This window comes from Sceloporus undulatus, chromosome 3 (assembly GCF_019175285.1).
Source record: "Sceloporus undulatus isolate JIND9_A2432 ecotype Alabama chromosome 3, SceUnd_v1.1, whole genome shotgun sequence".
NCBI lineage: Eukaryota > Metazoa > Chordata > Lepidosauria > Squamata > Phrynosomatidae > Sceloporus > Sceloporus undulatus.
This window is the reverse complement of record NC_056524.1, coordinates 173,819,038-173,839,951: the sequence shown is the minus strand read 5'-3', so window position 1 is coordinate 173,839,951 and position 20,914 is coordinate 173,819,038. Positions and strand designations below refer to the sequence as shown.

The window sequence follows — 20,914 nt, the reverse complement described above, 5'->3', positions numbered from 1 at the left end:
AGAGGGGTGTGCACCTGCCCTGTGCTCAAAAGTGCTCCGCTGTCAATACCCCCAATCACTTTTCTATCACAGCTCCATGGTGTTGGGATTTGTTTTGTTTAACTTTACAATGAAATTGGCAGTCAGCACTCTGATCTTCTACTTGTCTTTGACCATAGGGAGATGCACTGAAGAAACAATACAAGACAGCACTGCCCAGCAGTCAGTGTTACCAGAGGAAAGCTCTTTTTCTGACTGGGGGATCGGGACCATCCGGGATAGCTTTGAAGCAGTTAATGGCTATTTAGACTTTGTCTCGGAGCTGCTAGGAGGGAAGAATGGAGTCTGCCAGTACAGATGCAGATATGGTAAGATCAACTGCTTCTTCTGCTTATTTCAATTCCAGTCAGGACAGACCCAAAGTTGTTGTTCTAGTGTCTTGTTTGTTTATGGTTTGGATATTGTCCTGTCATTTCCATATGAATACCACCTTTTCAGGATTGGACCTATTTTAGGATTGTCATTATCAAAATCAATAACTGAACTATTTCACCACTGAGATGTAGATAATTCTGGGCTTTAGCCATCATTGCTAATTTACCTTCCAACCACCATTTCACCTATAGTCAGGGATTAATCAGGCAATCTTTGTTCTTGTAACCCACCTAAATATTCTAATGGCACCAGATCCTCTGATCTTGGAAGCTAAGCAGGGGCAGGTCTGGTTAGTACTTGGATGGCAAACTTGCTAGAAAAACCAGATGCAGTAGGCTATATTTCAGAGGAAGGAACTGGCAAAACCTCCTCTTGGTATTCCTTGCCTAAGAAACCCCTACAAAATTCATGAGGTCACCATAAGTCAACAGGTGACTTGAAGGCACATACAGTACCACCGCACATTCTTTCAACTGTCTGCTGGAAGCATTTTTAATTGAGATTAATCACGTAGGCACAAAATTGTGAGCAAGTTTTGTTGAAATATCCACACTGCACAATCATAGGAGTTTGAAGCCACTCTTAACTGCCAGGGCTCCATTCCAGGGAATCCTGGAATTTGTAGTTTGTAGGAGATACTTAGAAACCACTGCTCAAGTGCTCTATAACAAATCCTTGAACTATGGAAGAGCTTTCTAAGCACCATCCAAACTAGACTAGAAATCCCAGGATTCCTACATTGGGAGTACTGTACATACTAGTTTAAGTTTTTGTGAAATGAATTTATATCGTATAAGCAAAAGGTGTATTAATTGATTAGAGGAAGTATAGAACATAGGGGGTTGTAACTACCTTTTGGGTAAGTGGGGGAGGTCATTAGGGTATATGTTTAGCTGTTAGATTTATTGTTATGTTTGTGATAGTATGGCTTATTTGTGCAATACATAGTTTTATACAAGAGCCCCCCTGTTTTTGCGGGTGATCATACCGGACCCCTCCATGAAAACAGAAAATTGCCAATATTTAAGCCCCATTGGCTTGAATGGCAGCACACCCCATTTTGTCCCCCTCCGTTTGCCGCCCACGAAAGGGCAAGGGACACAGATTTGAAGTCCACAAAAATGGAAGGGTGACTGTATTTATATATAAAACTTGTTTGCGTGTTGTTGTTTTGTGCTTTTTGTATATATTTAACAAAATGATTTGTTAAAGAAGAAATTTCAGGATTCCATAGGATGGAGCCAGAGAAGTTAAAGTGGTATCAAACAGCTATAAACTGTGCAGTGTAGATACACCCAAGATCTCTAAAGCACTCAGTAAGTTACAGGAAGTCTTCTACCTGGCAAGATGTGTGTGAAGTGGAGGGAAGAAAAGACTAGTTTTGTGTTGAAGTCATGATGCGTGCCTGATCAAAGTCTTAAGATGGAGGAGGGGAAGAGCACAGACCAGAACAGATTAGGCTTTACTAGGTGTTACATCATTTCCAGTTTACACTCAGGATTGTTCAGGTAAAATAAACTAATAATGGATGAGTGCCCCATTTATGAATATAAAATCCAGTGAGGTGTAGCTGGATTATTCATACTTAAAACACATTTCTTTCTCTAACATGGTGGTGAAAGAGTAAAGAAAATGAAACATAAGGAATCTCTTTGGTCATGAAGGTCTGAATCCTATTGGCCAGTCCCAACTAGAGTTGACTTTCTGCATCCACTTCTGAATCAACTTGTAGGTAAATCCTACTGATTTAATGGAACTACTCTAGTTGGGACTAATGATAGGATTCAGGCCAAAACGTTTCTATGTCTGGATTTCACCCCCTTATTCTACTGAGATTTACAACTATGTACTTTGCTTTCACAATGCTTCTCACACTTCATTAGCCTCTGAAATTGGTACTAATGGAGTTTTCAGGAGCAGTTAATCAACTTCTTGTTCATCCTCTACCCCCACAAGAGTGGTTGATGGTGTGAAGGTCCTCTGCACTCCCTGACACTGTGCATCTTTAACAAACAAATGAAGAGTATCCCACCATGATAAAGAGTAGGGTTCAGGGCCAATTCCTGCATTACATAAAAACATGAAAGTGCAATTGGGTTGTCAAATCTCAGAATTTGGCTTCTCTTTTTTGGTCCTAAGGGCAAAGGTGTGAGAGCACTGGCTTAACCATGGTATCCTTCTGGAACGCCTGGAGGAGCTGGGTATCGGGGGCACTGCTTTGCAGTGGTTCCGGTCCTACCTCTCGGGCAGATTCCAGATGGTGGAGCTGGGAGACTGTCGCTCCGACAAGAGGGCCCTTACATCTGGTGTCCCTCAAGGAGCGATTTTGTCTCCTATGCTATTTAACATCTACATGAAACCGCTGGGTGAGATCATCCGGAGACACGGGGCGCGGTGTTATCAGTACGCTGATGACACCCAAATAGTTTTCTCTGTGTCTCCGACTGATGCAGTAACTAAGGCTGGTATCTCTCCTCCAGATGCCTGTCTGGCGTCGGTAATGGGCTGGATGAGGGAAAACAAACTCAGTGTGAATCCAGGGAAAACGGAAGTACTGGTGATAGGTTCCCCTGCTCCGGGTGGTGAGATTTGTCATCCGGTCCTGAATGGGGTCACGCTCCCCTTGAAGGACTCGGTGCGCAGTCTGGGAGTGCTCCTTGATTCGTCGCTCCAGCTGACATCTCAGGTGGATGCGGCGGTCAGGAGTGCTTGTTATCAGCTTCGGCTGATACGCCAGCTGCGTCCCTACCTCAGCCGGGGGGACCTTGAAACTGTTGTACATGCTTTGGTAACCTCTCGATTGGATTTCTGCAATGTGCTCTACATGGGGCAACCCTTGTACCACACTCGGAAGCTACAACTGGTTCAAAACATGGCAGCCAGATTGGTCGCTGGTAGATCCAGGGCAGACCATATAACACCTATATTAAAAGATCTCCACTGGCTGCCTATTCGCTTCCGAGCTCAATACAAGGTGTTGGTGTTGACCTATAAAGCCCTAAATGGCTTGGGTCCAGGGTACTTGGAGGACCGCCTCTCCCCATATAGTCCGCCCTGCACACTCAGAACATCTGGGGCCAACCTGTTGGAGGTCCCTAAGTCTCGCTTTGTAACGACCTCACAGAGGGCCTTTACTATCTTTGCCCCCACTTTGTGGAACAAGCTTCCTGTACAGCTTCGTTCCTCTGCATCGTTACTTTCTTTTAAAAAAGATCTAAAAACTCACTTATTTCGGCTGGCATTCCCACCTTAGTAATTCTGTTTTTTGCCCCAACTACAGTGGTGCCTCGGGTTACGAAATTAATTCGTTCCGCGGCCGCTTTCGTAACCCGAAAAGCCTTCGTAAGCCGAATTGCCATAGGCGCTAATGGGGAAAAGCCGCGATTCCGTGCGAAAAAGCCGAAAAAAGCACCAAAAGTTTTTTCGTAACCCGAAAAAACATTCGTAACCCGGAACAATGATTCCCTATGGGATTTTTTCGTATCCCGAAAATTTCGTAACCTGGGTATTTCGTATCCCGAGGTACCACTGTACCTTAAAGTTGTTGTTTTATCTTTGCCCTGATATTTTTGACTGTTTGTTTCCCGTCCCTACTCCTCTGATGATGTTTAAAAAATTAAAAAACATTAATTTTTATATGTAATATTTTAACTTGTATTTTATTGTCTTCTTATCTGTAAGCCGCCTTGATCACATTGTGGAAAGGCGGGGTAGAAATAAAGATTATTATTATTATTATTATTATTATTAACAAACGTGTGTGTGTGTGTGTGTGTGTATTTCTCATTTATTTGATCTAGGGCTTTTTATTTGAATGACATCCTCTGTGCCACTGTGGTTGTTACAACATGCTTAATTGCCTACCTCCTTGTAACATCATCAGGGTTCACTCCCCTTGACATCACAAGATATCATCCCTAGATCACAGATTGTTGTTGTTGTTGTTGTGCACTTTCAAGATGTTCCTGACTTATGGTGACCCTAAGGCATGGGGTTTTCTTGGCAAGTTTCTTCAGATGGGATTTGCCATTGCCATCCTCTGTGCTGAGAGAGTGTGACTTGTCCAGCATCCAGTGGGTTTTCATGGCCAAGTAGGAATTCAAACCCTGGTCTCCAGGGTCCTAGTCCAACTCTCTAAAAACTACACTACATTGGCTCGGATTATGGCCCTGAAATCTGCCAACCCTAAATGCATTAAATATAATAGAATAAATGGAAACATGTCTATTACTCAAGTAGGATAATCACAGGCCTGGGAAAGAAAACAGTGGGTTTCTCATCATAAATTCAGGTGCAAGCTTGAGTTAACTTCCAGGTAACACTGGGAATACTTTTTGGGCTCTTAAAATAAACACACCACAAGCTGTGGTTGGTGAGTTCAAGGTCAATGGTGCAGTTTAGTTCATACTTTTAAAAAAATCTATCCAAAATGCTAAGCCTATTGCAGGAATATATTCCAGAACACACACATATATGCACATGCACCAGCTGAGTTATTCTGACACAGATGTAGAATGTAAAATCACTTCTCCTGTCTTTTCATGCCATCTGAAGTCTGCAACCTGAAGCAGTCACTTTGTTCTGTCCAGTGTTAGGGCTGGCTCTGATGATGTGGCATCTGACATGGCATCAAAAGTGAGGGCGTCTTGCTCCTCTGATGCCCTTGGAAGGCTGTCAGCTAGTTTGGCAACAGGTTTCTCTTTGTATCTAAAATGCAGGGTTTCTGCCTAATGTTAGGATGCCCAAGGGAAATGCAATCACCTGAAACTACAGTTGGAAAAAGAATTTTCCCCAAATGCCTTGAAAATATTTTCGTCCCCCAAAAGTAAAAGGGGGGAAGTAAGGAGTATAAATTCCTTGATGTACCTGCACACACAGAGAGATCATAGCATCGCTGAGTTGGAAGCAACCACAAGGGCCATCCAGTCCAACCCCTCCGTGCAGGAACTCACAACCAAAGCACTCCCAATTGATGGCCCTCCAGCCTCTGCTTAAAGACCTCCAAAGAAGGAGACTCCAGCACACTCCAAGGGAGTGTGTCCCACTGTCAAACAGCTCTTACTGTCAGGATGTTCTTCTTAATGTTGAGGTGGAATCTCTTTTCCTGCAGTTATTTATCTTTTTCAGAAAGGGCCATCATTACAATGTTGTTACCCTGAAAAGTACAGTTGGCCCTCCTTATCCACGGGTTTTCATCTGTTTTTATCTGCCCCTGTTACTCATTTTTATTTGTTCTTGTGTGCCTTCAAATAGTTGCTGACATATGGCAGCCCTCAGGTGATTCTATCACAGGGTTTTCTTGGCAGAGGGAGTTGTCACATCTTCTTCTGAAGCAGAGAGAGTGTGACTTGCCTAAGGTCACCAAGTGGGTTTTCATGGCTGCATGGAGATTTGAACCCTAGTTTCAGAGTCATAGTCTAGAACACTCCCTATTACTGTATTTTCATCAATTCTCCATCTCAAGGAAACATACATTGCTCTCCTCCACTTTACTTTTACATCACTCCTAAGAGGTAGTTAGGCTGAGAGAGAGAGTGACTGACCCGATATCGTTCAATAAGTTTCATGGAGTAGTGGGGACTGTACCCTAGATCTTCCAGGTCTAACACTCCAAGCATACAGCATTATGGGGCTTGAATCCTTTTGTTAGTCACCCAGCTACAGTAGACATATTGAATCAATAGTTGTGTAAGTACTGGCTCATCATTCAGCAGCTGATTCAATCAATCCTTTCTAGTTGCTACTACTAATAGGATTCTGGCCTGGCTCTCCTTTGTCCACGGTTACTGACTTCAACTTGATGAGCATTTGAATCTGCTGTCTCCAAAAGACTGCCCAAAGCCTATGATAAAGGGATTCCATTTAAAAAATAAATAATGAACTAGATACACTCTGTTGACAGGCTCCTTGCCTCTAACTATATTATAAATTATGTGTCAGATTACTCCTTTCCAGGGCAGATAATTCCAAGTGTTTCTCTGCTCTTTAAACCCTCCTTGCTAATGTTGATAACAGCTTGCCTTGCTGTCATGAAGACAATTGCTATAGTTATTTTAACTAAAGAAGTGGCGACAAAGCTCATTTCTACTGGTACTTGATTATGTCCTCTCTCATTTAGTACATAGCTGCATTCTCTAAACTTGGTAGTGCTGCAGGGACCAAGCTAAAATAAAATAAAACGAAATCCTTGAATGCTGCAGCTGTAGAAAATTTTGTTTTATTTCTGGAAACACCTTTCCAGTATTTTATCATATTAGTCCGTTTCTGGCCCTTGCTGGATTTCTGATATGCACATAACTTGGAACATTAAACAAGTCCAGGGAACAGAAAAACTGCAGTATTTGGGTCTGAGCATGTAATATAGTTGGCAGTATTTTATTGGCCACACATAACAGTACGCCTTTGACACCTGGCTGTTGACATCTTTTGAAATACCATATATTTCATATCTGCTGAAACTGGAACAATCCAGATGGCAACATCTGAAGCAATTGAATGTTATGGTGGTGGTGGTGGGGAATTCACTTTCCAAATGTAAATTTATAATTCAAATGTGAAATGATGCATTCAAACTCAAGTGCTGAAGCTGACAATTCTGCCCGGTCTTTCTGTTCTCTTTCTCTTCATTCTTCTTTTTCCTTCTCCTCCTCCTCCTCCCTCTCTCTTCCTCTCAGAACCTTTCATTTCAGTTCTAGTCCAAAGGAATTAACAAGAATGTGATCCCATGGCTTTAATTTCATCATATTTTATTTATTCTATAATCCAGTGTGTATATCTTAGGGGTACCTAGCTAAATGTATTTACCCTTTGGCAAACTAGAGGCCTTTCTTATTGTTCAGCAATCCAGGACAGGACTTTGGACAGTGGTATTTTTTCTAAGGCTATTGTTTCTCTTTCGCTTATCTTACAGGGAAAGCACCAATGCCCAGACCAAATTACAAGTCTCCAGAACCAAATGGCTGTAGCTCCTATTTCCTGGGTCTCAAGGTACCAGAAAGTGTATGTACTGCTAACAAACAATTTCCTGATGAAATAATTAACTAACCCAAATGTTTGTGGGAAGGGGAAAGGTTGCCAGCACTGTTATGATTGCTTGGCTATTTTTGTCCATTTTTTCCCTTTCCAAATAAGGAGACAGTCCTGGTCAGTTTGCCCAGTCACTCCTCTCATGATATCCAGCGCAAGCTGTTTGCCTCTGCATGCCAAAGGTGGCAATTGGTTATGGCGAGTAGAATGATAATGTGTCATCTGATTGCTGCCTGTATAATTTACTGTGTGATTGTCTGGTCACTGGACCATTTAGCCCCCAACTGTTGGTGGTGGCTGCAGTGAATGAACAAACCCTCTGTGTGGGAATTATGTCCGTGAATGGAAGACGCAGAACTCCAATCATTTTAATTATTACGGAAAGACAAGAGTGACTGTGTAATAGCAATACGGAAAAAGAAATCAACATGCAATGGAGAAGCATTTCCAAGAGGATACATGACACTTAGGGATGGTCCAGATCACAGCTGCTTGTTTTGGGATATCAGCATCCAGCATGGTCATTGGCTCATGACTGCAAGGGAATTACGGGGACTGCAGTACAAAAAAAGTTGTAGTAGAAAAGGAAGATGATGGACATAGTAGTACAAACTTTTTTCCAAGCTCTAGTCCAGATTCAAATGCATTGCCTGAGAATAAATTTAGCGTTTGATATTCCAAAGCTTTAGGTGATATACTGTATAAAGAACAGCATACTCATGTTCCTGTAAAACTGCTCTGCAAGGGTAAATTGCTGCTAGCCCTGGCCTGATATTTATTTTCTGCTGCTTTATCCTTTTTCCTCCCTCTCTCTGTTGGTTAGTCTGTGACAATCCCACTGTGTTCAGTGATAACTGCTGGTCCTTTAAAATGGATGAAACAAAGGGAAAATGTTTGTGTACTACTGAGATGTAGTACAGACTCCTGATGAGATGGCATGGCTGCTTCATTGACACATTCAGGTCATCTGCAGGAGAGGGGGTACTGCTGGGCAGTGAGCAATTTCTCACCCAACTACCACTTATGCTGTTAAAACCATAGCTAGGCCGGCAAGTATACTTCTGCAGATGTGTAGCAACATAAGAGAATTGCCTCTTCAAAGGAGAATTTCCCCCCCGTCCCAAAACAATTTCCTACAGCACCCAAATTTCTATCATTGTAGAGAGTGATGCATGGAAAATAGTTCACACCTACATTTTCTGCATTCTCATGCTCCTGGCATCTTTGCCTGCCCCTTTTCTATGGATGTCTAAACTCCATTGCTAAATGTTCAACTGAAGTTTGAAGTTACTGCAATGTCAGGAATTTGGAGACTGAAAAATAGATATATTCTGCATCAGAACCCATTGGCAATGCAATATTATATGCACCATTACGAGTCAAACTATGAAGGGAAAAACAGATATATTCTGCATCAGAACCCTTTCTTCCCTTTTATTTCCTCTGTGCAGCTGGACATGGGCATCCCAGCCATGACTAAGTGTTGCAACCAGCTGGATGTGTGTTATGACACCTGCGGTGCCAACAAATACCGCTGTGATGCCAAGTTCCGCTGGTGTTTGCAGTCCATTTGCTCTGACCTCAAACGGAGCCTTGGCTTTGTCTCCAAGGTGGAAGGTAAGTTTTCTAGGCAGACATGACACAGATACACATATAAAGGAAGCAATGCATATCTTCCTGAGCCCCTTCCCTAAGGGCAGAGAAAGGTCACCCATGTTCTCTAGAAGTTTTTCAAAAAGAACACTTGGAAATCAGCATAACCCTCACTGCCAACCATACTTTGATTGTCAGGCAATGCTAATTCAGATTATATAAAAACTTAGAAACGTTACTTTTTTTGGACTTTAGAAAAGATAATAATGCTTGGTAAAGTGGAAAGCAGAAGGAAAAGAGGAAGACCAAACTACAGGTGGATTGGTTCAGTCAAGGAATCTATGCCCCTGAGGTTGCAACTTGCAAGACATGAATTGATGACAGGGTAACCTGAAGGTCTCTCATTCATAGGGTTGCCATAAGTTGAAGTCGACCTGATGGCAAATAACAAAAATTCCAAACCCAGGATCATAAATTTAGTGAATGCTGAAAATATTTATAGAGATGTGGCCAGACAGCCTCTCTATATCCAATGTCACATTTCCCTCTGGTATCTGAAGAACAGAAAGAAATAGGAGTTGGAAGGAAGGTAGACACAAATAATTTGGTGCTTGATTCTGGGCTTGCCAGTTGCCAACTAGTGCAAATGAATTCCAGGTGCTGTAAGCTATATTTCAGAGGAAGGAACTGGCAAAATTACCAGTATTCCTTGCTTCAGAAAACCCTATGAAATTCATAGGGTCACCATAAGTCAACAGATGGCTTGACATCTACCAGCATAAACAGATTTTCAAAAAGATTACAATACCCATGTTTACTAAAGCAGGGGTGGAAACCTGGGGCCCTCCTGATGGCACTGGACTACAAACCTCATTACTTCAACCAGCTGGCCATGCTAGTTGGTGGAAACTGGAAAATGGAGTTCCTACTCTTGCCTTACTACAAGAAAAGACCTTGGGAAATCTACATTTCCATGAGGGAGAGTGTAAACAACAAACAACTCAAGAAAGAAAGAAAGAATGCTGAATATAAAGATAAAAGGTTTCAGGGTTGTACTGTGTTGTTTTGGAACATATTGCTCAGGCACAGCCCAGCATTTCTCTCCCACACACCATTTACCTCTCTCTGGTTCAGCCTACAGCAATTAGATGGTGAAGGGGGTCACTAATTCATTTTCCAAGTGTAACAATTAAGATAAATGAGGGAGTTCACACTTCAGAGCTGCTGAGCCAGACTCACTGCAGATTCCTCAAAAAGGGTGTCTCATCATCATAGGCTTCCTGTCTCATTAGAATGATCAAATGTGTGTTGCTTTGGCACTAAAGGTGTACACAGCCTCTGAAAAACCAAAGAAGCTGACCATACTAGTAGATCTGCATGCTTTATATAACTGTGGATGTTTTGTCCATGTTTCTCCTCCATTCTTTAAGCCCTTCTGCATTAGTCTGGTATACATCAGTCACACTGCTGTCATCGCTTCTCTTAATATGGAAGAGAGTGCTTATTTTTGCTCAGTTTAGTGCTATATGTACTATAAGCAGTGGCATCACTAGCTAGGGTGTCACCCGGGAAGGAGGTATATTCATCTTGCCTGCCCTATCATTGCTAGGCTTCCTCCCCAGATAGAAAGCCCAGCGATGGAGCAGCCGGGGATGTTCACTCCTCCTGCACTGAAGGGGGAAGAGGACTCAACAAATTACAGTCAGCCATCCTTATCCACAGATTTTTTTTTATCCACGGATTCAAGCATCCATGGCTTGAAAATATTTTTTTTAAAAAAGTGTAAATTCCAAAAAGCAAACCTTGATTTTCCATTTTATATAAGAGACATCATTTTCCTTTTCTATTGTATTTAATGGGACTTGAGCATCCACGGATTTTGTTATCTATGGGAGGTCGTAGAAACAAACCCCAGTGGATAACAAGGGCCTACTGTAACAATTTCTAAACTCCTTTGAGAGCCTTTGTGGGTGGAGAACAGGGTATAAATCCTCTAAATAAAATAAAAATAAATAAGCTGGGTGTCACCCCTCTCCTGGGGTGTCACCCAGTGTGATTTGCACCCCACTCCCCTGTGATGTCACTGCTATAATTATAATGATAATTATTATATTTATTTGTACCCCACTTTCCCCCTAAAACTGGGATTCAAAGCAGCTTACCGTCTTCAAACACAGTGCAATTAAAAACGTAACAGAAAAGACAGTTAACAAGGAATTAAGCTACTACAATATCAAAACAGATTGTTTGTTTAATGATCTATAAGGGACTTTCCTAATGAAATCTCATACAAAGTGTAATGCAAATGAAATGGAACCTAAGAACTAAGACAGAACATTAGTCCATCTAGCTCAGTACTGTCTGTATTGATTTGACAGTGGCATTAAGAAAAGACACTGTCAGCCCTACCTAGCCATAACCTGCATTCCCTTCTTGGTTTTTATGTCTGAGGAGCATATACTTTTTTTAAAAAAGCCTTAATTGAATAGTTTTGAAAATGTGTGCTGCCATCATCACAAGGACTCTATGCTTATATTTACTTTAATATGAAAAAAAAGTACAGTAATCCCTTTCCTTAATTGTGAGCCGTTTATCTCCTTAAACTGTATTTTATCCCAGATTTGCTTTTCAAAGCCAGTCCTTGAGGCACAGATCTCTCAGTCTCTGAGTTCATGTTCTTTCCAAGGAATTATTCTCTTTCTTGTCTGACTTTTTAAGTATTTCTCTGGTAGAAAATGTTCTCTCTCCCTCATATGAAGTGCCATACCAGTTTATAGGACTGTATATTTTATAATCGTATTGCCAAAAAGATCCTTCCCCACAATAGTTCCAATAGTTAATAAAAATGATTATAGTTATAAATATGGGCTAGAGCATGCTGAATTAACACAGTGCAGCAAAAAAGAAGGAACAAAGAGCAGGAAGAGTGGGAGGAAATACACGTATCCTAGTTTGGCAGTTTTAAGGGGATTAGCACAAGCACATTATCACTTAAGGCTCATAAGTAAAGTATAGAAGATCCCAAATCAGAATCTCTTTCCCCCTTTCTCCTTCTGATTAAAAGAAAAAGGGAGAGTAAGAACTGAGCCATGCTGAAAGAAAAGGAGTTGTTTCCGTTCACACCATTTTCCTAATTACAATTGACTCTGAATCAGTCTTACAAGAAATATGCACAGCTTTATTTTTTAGGGAGGTAGGGAGGGCAATAATGTCACTTTCATAGCTCTGGAAATGCATGCAGCATGAGTCAGTGTGGTGTAGTGGTTTGAGCATTGGACTATGATTTTGGAGATCAGGGTTCAAATCCCAGCTCAGCCATGGAAACCCAGCCTCAGGGGAAGGCTATGGAAAACCTCATCTGAACAAATCTTGCCAAGAAAACTCCATAATATGGTCATCTTAGGGTTGCCATAAATTGGGAAATGACTTGAAGGCACACCAACAACAACAACAACACATGCCTAAGGAAAGCCAGGATATTAGGCTGGAGATTAAGGTTTGATTTCCAGCTTGGCTATGGAAACCCACTAGGTGACCTTGGGTGAGTCTGAAAACCTCAGAAAACCCCATGAAAGGTTCACGATAAGGTCACCATAAGTCAGAAATGACTTGAAGTCGCACAACAGCAACAATAACAAAGCATGTCTAAGACTTAGGAAGCAATGGTTTTAAATGGGGGGAAAGGCTTGGAGACAATGGCTACAATTATCTTTCCTAATGCTTTGGTCCCAGGAAACACACCCATCCCTTTCAATCATATGTACACACAAAGACACACAGAGGATCAATGAAAAACCAAGAAAAGAACCTCAACATGGAACTTCTGTGTCACATCAAACTGTGTTGACTCTCAGTAGGAGAGGAAACAATAGACTACACTACAGTGTGAAGGGCCACCTCTTCCCATATGAGTCTACCCCATATTTGGGCTTCTTGGTATAGGCTCTGTTGCATTTTAATTGCTGTAAGCTGCCTTGAGTCCTAGTTCTGGGAGAAAAGTTGGATATACAGGCTGAATGTCCCTTATCTGGAATTCCAGAATCCAAAATTGTCCACATGGGAGGCTGAAATAGTGACAGCTTTGCTTTCTAATGGTTCAATGTATACAAACTTTGCTTCATGGACAAATTTATTTTTAAAATATTGTGCATAAGGTGTATACGAAATATAAATGAATTTCACATTTACACTTAGGTCTCATCTCCAAGATATCTTATTATGTACACTATATAAAAATATTCTTTAAAAAAAAATCCAAAACATTTCTGGTCCCAAGTATTTCAGATACAGGAGACTCAATCTGCATATAAAAATACCAACATATAATTGAGAAGTCTATAGTGAAAATGTGTGATTGCTTCTCTTTTGCTACAGCCTGTGAATCAGTAGCTGATACGGTATTCAGAACAGTCAGGACTCTGGGCTGCCGTCCCTTCATGAACAGCCAAAGAAGTGCCTGCATTTGTAATGAGGAAGAACGCGATGAATTGTGAGGTGAGCATCAAGCTCCCTGACAGTGACAGCTCTGGCTTTGCATGGCCCTTGGCTAGAAGAGGTTCAGCCTTCTATCCTCAAAACAGGTGCAATTTTGACAACTGTGAAATTCAGGGTGCGGTTGACTACTACCCGAAATGCATTAATTTGCAGCTTGTAAAGTAAGATCGGGATTGGAATGGAAAGTGGGAAGATGTCTCAGCCCGACACCCTTGTCTGTTCCATCTGATGACTTTTATCACCTTCTTAGAACAACCTGCTTGACTTAATGCCAACCCTCCATGGAGACCGACTGAGATGTGTAGACATAACAAAGGATACAGACATTGTGGGATGAGGGTGTTGATAACCTCTGCAACAAATATATGCATCACAAACCTACCACTTTTGCCAGGGACTTGCCTCTGCCATAGTTTTTCAAATGCTGCAGAGCCACCCCACACTAGTGGAAAAACAATCTGGGATCACAGCACTGCTTAACAGCACATAGAATGTGAATTTGAGGAAATTTTCCTTTGCAGCAAAAAAGGAAGAAAGACAAGTCTTAAAATGGTCATTAATTTTATTTCCATGAAGACATAAAATCACGTTTAAAAAACCACATTATGTACCCCCAAAACCAACAAGAAAGAATCAATGTTATACTGAGTGTGAGCAAAGTTTAACCTTCAGGCAGTTGTAAAACTAACTTCTATTAAATTACATATATAGTTCAAAACAACATTAGAGATTGCCAATAACATTTTTGAAGGTCAGTTCTAGCTACTTATAATTACTATTATTTTACAACATCAGGTAGTATAACCATATATATATTTAAAATCACTATTCTTCCAAAATGTATCCCTTAGACATTGCAGATTACTGCATTTTGTGCTTTTGGTTTTTATCAAACTGTCATTGTTCCAAATAGAAATGTCACTCACATTTTGCCCATTTTGATTGTGAAAAAAATTTTTTTGGTTAAAAAGCACTGAAATTCCTATTCAAAGCATAACCTGCTGCAACTAAATCTCACTACTGAACTTGTGATTTTCTGAAACTCTCCAAGTTCTTGCATTGCAGTAATAGTGCCTACATTGTTTGAATACACTATTGCACTATACTTGCCTTGCGTCTTTGATTCTTCCCCATGACCCCATAACTAAAGCACATTTCTTCCCTGTTTTCACACGGCATGCTATTCTGAGATCTGTGTACCCTCCCTCAAGAGGAATGCTTGCTGTGTTCTTCAGTTTGCTATCCTGTCAACATCGTTTTAAACTGTTCACTATAATTGTGCATGACAACAGAACAACAGCTGGCTGATCAAAAAAAAAAAAATGCACAAGCTAAATGCTCTGTGAACCAAGAAAGGGTTAAAAGGAACACCAGAAGGATATCAAAACTTGTCTGGTATAATCCATGGTACAGCTTTTACCAACACCTATTTGGCAAGCTAAAATAGGTGTCATTTTGATCACTGTAATCATCAGCATTTGCTTCCAAACATCCCCCCCCCATCCACAGGTGATATACTTTGGATGCATACTGTACATGTCTGAATTATTGCCGAGAAAGAGTGCAAACTGGGCTTTAGACTTGCATCTACTCCTTTCTCAAAGATCCCCCAAATTTTAGAGAGAAAGTGCAGTGACAACTTCTAGGGGACAGAATAAGACCCAGTGTAAAATCAGGACTATTTTGGTAGATTCCCAAATTCACCCTCAAAGTATTTTTTAAAAAAATACTGTAGAAAGAACAAGAACTAAATGTCACTGTTTCCTCTTCAGTAAATTCAGTAACTCAGAACCATCTTGTCAGCTTCAGTGGTTACACTGCCATCTTTTACAGGCAAGGTGAACTCAGCCATGCTGACATTTGGATATGTGCATGTAAATGTGATGTTATAGAAGGTCTCAGCAATTCTCTGGATTGCAAATTACTGTGTCCTTGGCTCACCTCACTCTTGGAAGATTTCTTTGTGATGTCTAATCTTTCCATAAGTTGAAATACAGACTTAAAAAGTTTATTTTTTGCACTGCAGTTTCCAGAATTCTGTAAGCTGAAGTCCAAAAAAAGGAACTTTTCTGTTGAAACAAGTGGTTCACAATGTCCAGATCTACCCAAACCAGTTGTGTTGATTTCAGCACTTAACAAATGATAAAGTGCCAGTTTAAGCTGGTGGTATATTGCAGGGCTGGGGAAACAGTTGCCTTCCAGATGTTCTTGAACTCCAGTTATACCAGTTATATATCTCTCCTAGCCATCTTGGGCAATGGTGAAACATCTGGATGGGCCACAATTTTTCCATTTGTGGGTAACTCTAACTAGTGTCCCTTAATTAGGACCTCTTTCACACAACACAACAGTAGTACTATAATGCTGCTTTAATTTGCCAAGGCTATATCCTATGGAATTGTGGGATCTGTAGTTTTCTGATGTAGTTAGGATTCTCTGCAAGACTTTTCTTGTTGTTGTCTACCTTCAAGTTGCTTCCGATTGATGGTGACCCTAAGGAGAACTGCTTTAGGGTCTCCTTAAGTCAGAAATGACTTGAAGATGAACAACAACAACAACATCAAGAAGAAGAACTCTCTGGAAGAAAATCCTAACACCAGAAAACTACAAATCCTGAATTCTGTAGGACGTAGCCATGTCAAAATGGCATTAAAGTGCTATTAGCATGAAAGAGACCCCATCGACGTCCCACATCTCAGTGTAGCCTTGTAAAACTCAGAACTCCTATTTATATGGAACTTTGATTATCTAAATATTCTGTATGCTTTTTGAATAAATCATTTCTAACAGAAGTGGGTACCATTTTGCTTTTGTAATTGTAATCATTTAATACCATTATTACCATCCAATACCATTTGGATGCAGACTGCCTCTCTTTTGACCTCAACAAAGTGGATCACAGGCTTTCAACAGCAAAAAAACAAACCAACAAAACCCCCCACAATAATTACATGAATTTTGTCTAACTGTGACTGTTGTCACTGTTTAAGGAAGAATAGGAGACAGTGTCTGTGGGACAGCATGTTCACAAGACAGACCTACTCCTCTATATCAATTCTAATTGGACCCCCTGTCAGGATGTGATTATCCAAGTGACCAGCTTCCTCTTCCTCGGTCTCAGCCCATCTGCGCATCCGTCTGCGGCACCCCTGTGCACAACGAGACCTCTCATCTGTCACCCCACATACCAGGACATGGCAGTGCAAGAATACTTCCTGAATATATATAAAAATACATATTAAGTGTCACAGAGGTTGTGTTAAATCTGTTATGCACTTCTTCTTTGAAACTCTAGACCTAGATGCTGGGATTCACTAATTTAAGGGAGCAATTCAAGCTGATGAGGTTGGACGCATATCAGAGCCAGCCCTACCATTAGGCAGAATGAGGTAGCAAATGCCTATTCTGTGTTCCCCAAGACAGCCTGCCACCCTCAGGAAAAGACTGCCTCTTCCACGATCAAAACAAGATTAAACGGCTTGTCCAATAAGTTTCTACATGTGTAAGGGGCTGGCAGGGATGGGCTGCCATCTTGTATTTTGCTTTAGGAAGCAGACTGTTTTGAGCTGGTCCTTGAGATAGAGTCAGAAGCAAGAAACCCATCTTGGTTTTGCCTCTCAAGTACATGTGTACTTACATAGGATTCTGATGGGATAATCTGACATCTATGTATTCCACAATGGACACTAAAATTGGAAAAACGAACCTCTTCTGCTTGGAATTTGGCACACTTAGGCTTGCCATATCCTGCTTGGGGGCAGGACTTTCCCGGTTTGGGGCGGGTCCGCACGGTCCCGCCCTGGTTTGGCCCCGCCCCCTGGATTCCCCCCCAGCAAGGCCCTGGAGGCGGCTCTGCGATTGTGGAGTCCTCCAAGGCCTCCCTAGGTCTTGGAAGACGCTGTCTCCCAGGCCCCAGGGAGGCCTTGGACAAGGTTTTAAAATGTAGGACCTTTTTTTTAATTTCCTGGCCAGGAAATTTAAAAAAAAAAAGTCCTACATTTTAACACCTTGTCCTACATTTCCCCCGGTTTGGAGGTCCTCGGGGATGGCAACCCTAGGCACACTGTACTGATTCCGCCTTGGCTCCAGTTCTTGTGATGACAATAGAAAAGGTTCTTCATTCCTTTCAGTTTATTTTCCGCAGTAATGAATAACTAGCTTAACAAGGTGACAACGAAATCATATGGATCAGGTATTGATCCAGCAGGGAACATCACTTCAAACTGACAGACCTACTGAATATATACATTAAACTTCCATGTAGTAGGAAGAACTACCCAGCAATGAAATAGAAATTTTGTGGGGAGAACAAAACAGCCAGGCCATGTTTTGATCAAGATAGCTGAAAACCAAAAACTGTAAGCAGTTTTTAAAGTGGCAACAGTCCCATTACATTCTTTAAGACTGCTTGGAGTATCAATCATTTGCATAGATTGCATTGTCTTCAGCTTCTACACTTGAACAGGAATTATGCTTAGCAAAGCTTTTTTGTCTTTTCCTGGATGAATGAGAGCACATCCACAGGGGACTAAAGGATTGAAACAGATTTCATCATCATTCTCTCTTTCTCAGGAGCCCTTGGGAGTTTTGCATTGCAAACACAAATGTGTGGTATAAATGGGTTCTCAGGATGAATCGGCACAGTTTTATGACTGTATGGTTAACAAGGGCTTTGAAAACGGGGAAAGTGCAGACACCATCATTCCCCCCAAACTTTCACAGATGAGAACTGGTGTGTGTGAGCAAGACATAAAGCAACATCCAAGTATGATCAGGATGGCAGATGTTATTAATGAGGAAGAACTAGGAAAGCTAGGAGAAGTTGCAGCAGTTGGATTGTGCCTGATTCTGCTGGGAAAGGGAAGACTGCCCCCTCCTCTCCATCCACTGAGTTAACTGAGTGCAAACAATTTTTGCACTCTGAACTCAGTTTGCAGCAAATTGAAATAAGACCAGAAGAGAGGAAAGTGAGAGGAGGACGAAAGAAACTTCGACATTTTACAAGCTGCTAGAAAAGTAGGATAGCAGAGGATTATCAGGACTGCTCCTGCCAAATTGGGACAGTTGGAGGCTATGCACCACAAGCAAAGCTTTGATATCACCTGATATAATGTAATGGTAAAAAATTATCCCATTGAATCAGTGCACACAATTATGTATGGCAGTCTTAAGAGTTGAAGAATGGTATAGTGTGTATGCAGGTACAACCAACTCTTAAACAGTATATCCTCCTCTCTAAAAACCAGGCTGGGGCCAAAAGGCTACAGGAATAGTGAGGGACTTTTCTGTTGTGATACCTAATCTCTGAAATTTCTTCTCCTGAGAGTCATGCCTGGTGGCATCCGTCAGTAGCATCTTTCAAAACCCTTTTTAAAAACTCCAGAACTTTCAAGGTTTTATGCCACCGTTTTAACTTGTGCTATTGCTCTTCTGGGTCGTAGTTTATTCTAATTTTGATGATTCATTGTCTTTGGGGTGGTTTTTATCATTTCCTTGGCTGCTGCTCTGAGATCATTGCTGAAGAGCAGCCTATAAAATGTTTTAAATTAACTAATAGATAAAAAAAAATATGAACTAGAGGAGTCAAAAGAGAAAAGAAACTGGTGGCTGGGCAAGAGGGTGAACACAAAAATTAGAGGAAAAGCAAAATAAACAATATTAGATCATCTATGGAAGTAGACATATATTCATTCAATGCAAATACATCATATTTGTAAGAGAGAATGAGAGGAGAGGAGAAAAGAGAAGTATGCAAGCTTTAGGGCCAGACTCTCTATGGCTGCATCCGCCCTACAGAAATAATCCAGGTTGTCTCCTGTTACTGCCATGACTCAGTGCTAAGGAATTCTAGAAATTTAGGGAGTTTTGGAATACATTTAACCTTCTCTGTCATAGAACTCTTATGTCAAACTAGCCTTCTCTGTCAAAGAGCTCTGGTGCCACAACAAAGTACAATTCCCAGAATTCCATAGCATTGAGCCACTGCAGTTTAAAATGGTATCAAACTGGATCTCTGCAGTGCTGATTCAGCCCTGTTAATGAAGGAGGCTCTTAAATTAGGGTTTAGCCATTTGCTAGTCACTTCCAATAACTGGTTTTGAGTAAAAAGTGGACAGGTCAAGACAATGGACCTCTGATTTGCACTTCCCTCCCCCCCACACACAAAGAGACAAAAGACCCAAATTTCTCCATACATTGCTGATAAAACAGAGCAATGTTTTGATGATCTACTGTAAAGAATCAGCTGCTCTCTAGTTTTGCTCACCTTGTTGTCCTTCCCCACAAATTTGAACACTGGGACCTGGAAATGCTTGGCAAGATGATCCTTCGATGTGTATTGCTTCACAGACTCATCAGACACGCAACTGAAGAAAAAGAAAGAGACATGTTAATGGGTTTCACAGATGTGGTGGAAAAATCCAACTGCATGCCATCAAGAAAAGGGCAGGAAGGTTGGCTCTCTGGTCAGTATGTATCACCATGCTGGCATGTCATCTGAGAACAGAGAATGGAGAGGGAGGGGAACTAATAGATGATCCTTCCAGAATTTAAAAAGCCCAGAATTTTAAAAGTCCACAGCAACAAGGATTCTTGTCAGCACACATTTAACTTGTCACTCTGCACATGCACAGAGTCCTCATAATAGACAACAAATGGCAATTTAGGTTATCTGTTCATCTTTTTGGACAGAGCTGTATAGACAATACCAAGCTAAATCAGGGTGCATCTCAGCATGACTTTCACATAACATAATATCAGAATTTACAAAAATCTAAGGACCAAAAGCACATCACAGAGAGTCTCCCCCTCTTCCTTCCTTCCTTGATTTCTCAGCTATACAGAATTACTGTGCAGTAATGTGGGTTTTGGCATTGCTCATGAGCCTGGGTTGTTAACTGGAAATGCTAAAGTTGGAGATAGATGATGGTTTATTCAGAGAGTTAAAAGCATTTTGAAAGTGAGATTGCTGCTTATGAAGTACAGACTTACCATTTCACATTGCTAAGGTTAAACGGGTTGTGTAGCTAAGCACAAAAGAGCCACACGCTGGATCAAACTAAGTACCTGCTTATAGCCCATCTTCCTGTTTACCAAGTGGCGAAAGTGATGCCATGATTTGCACAATAGCTTCTCTCCTATTCCTGTTTCCCAGCACCTGCTGTTCAGAGGCACATTGCCTCTGATGCTGGCAGGTGTATTTTAGAGCCAGGGTTCACATAATTTTCATCCTCTGTTGTTCTTGCTGTTGTTGTTGTTGTTATTATTGGCCAGAAACTTAGGGAACATCTAGACTGGTTAAAAAGACTAGAAAATCCCAGCTTTCATTCTTGTTTTTTTTTCCCCAATTTCATTTTGGATATCCATACACATTTTGTGTATCCCAGGC

General features: G+C 41.2%; 2 protein-coding genes across 3 annotated transcripts in view; one reads left to right on the top strand and one right to left on the bottom strand.

The window, feature by feature from the left end:
• On the top strand, positions 1-16,319 carry PLA2G12B (phospholipase A2 group XIIB). 2 transcript variants are annotated; one of them, XM_042456684.1, is made up of 4 exons: positions 1-347; positions 7,325-7,413; positions 8,892-9,057; positions 13,408-16,319. In XM_042456684.1, the coding sequence occupies exons 1-4, from the start codon at positions 77-79 to the stop codon at positions 13,524-13,526; spliced, it is 645 nt and encodes a 214-aa protein (XP_042312618.1). In that variant the 5' UTR covers positions 1-76; the 3' UTR covers positions 13,527-16,319. The 2 variants fall into 2 exon arrangements, with proteins under 2 accessions (XP_042312618.1, XP_042312619.1); XM_042456685.1 differs by having other exon boundaries at positions 3-347; positions 7,325-7,401.
• The window catches only part of OIT3 (oncoprotein induced transcript 3), a 47,882-nt gene continuing 41,039 nt past the window's right edge, over positions 14,072-20,914 (bottom strand). The window contains exons 8-9 of the mRNA XM_042456683.1: positions 19,793-19,892; positions 14,072-16,742 (exon numbers count right to left, since the gene is read on the bottom strand). Of these exons, the coding sequence (XP_042312617.1) occupies positions 16,566-16,742; positions 19,793-19,892 (277 nt within the window). The 3' untranslated portion in view covers positions 14,072-16,565. The remainder of the gene's footprint in view (positions 16,743-19,792; positions 19,893-20,914) is intronic.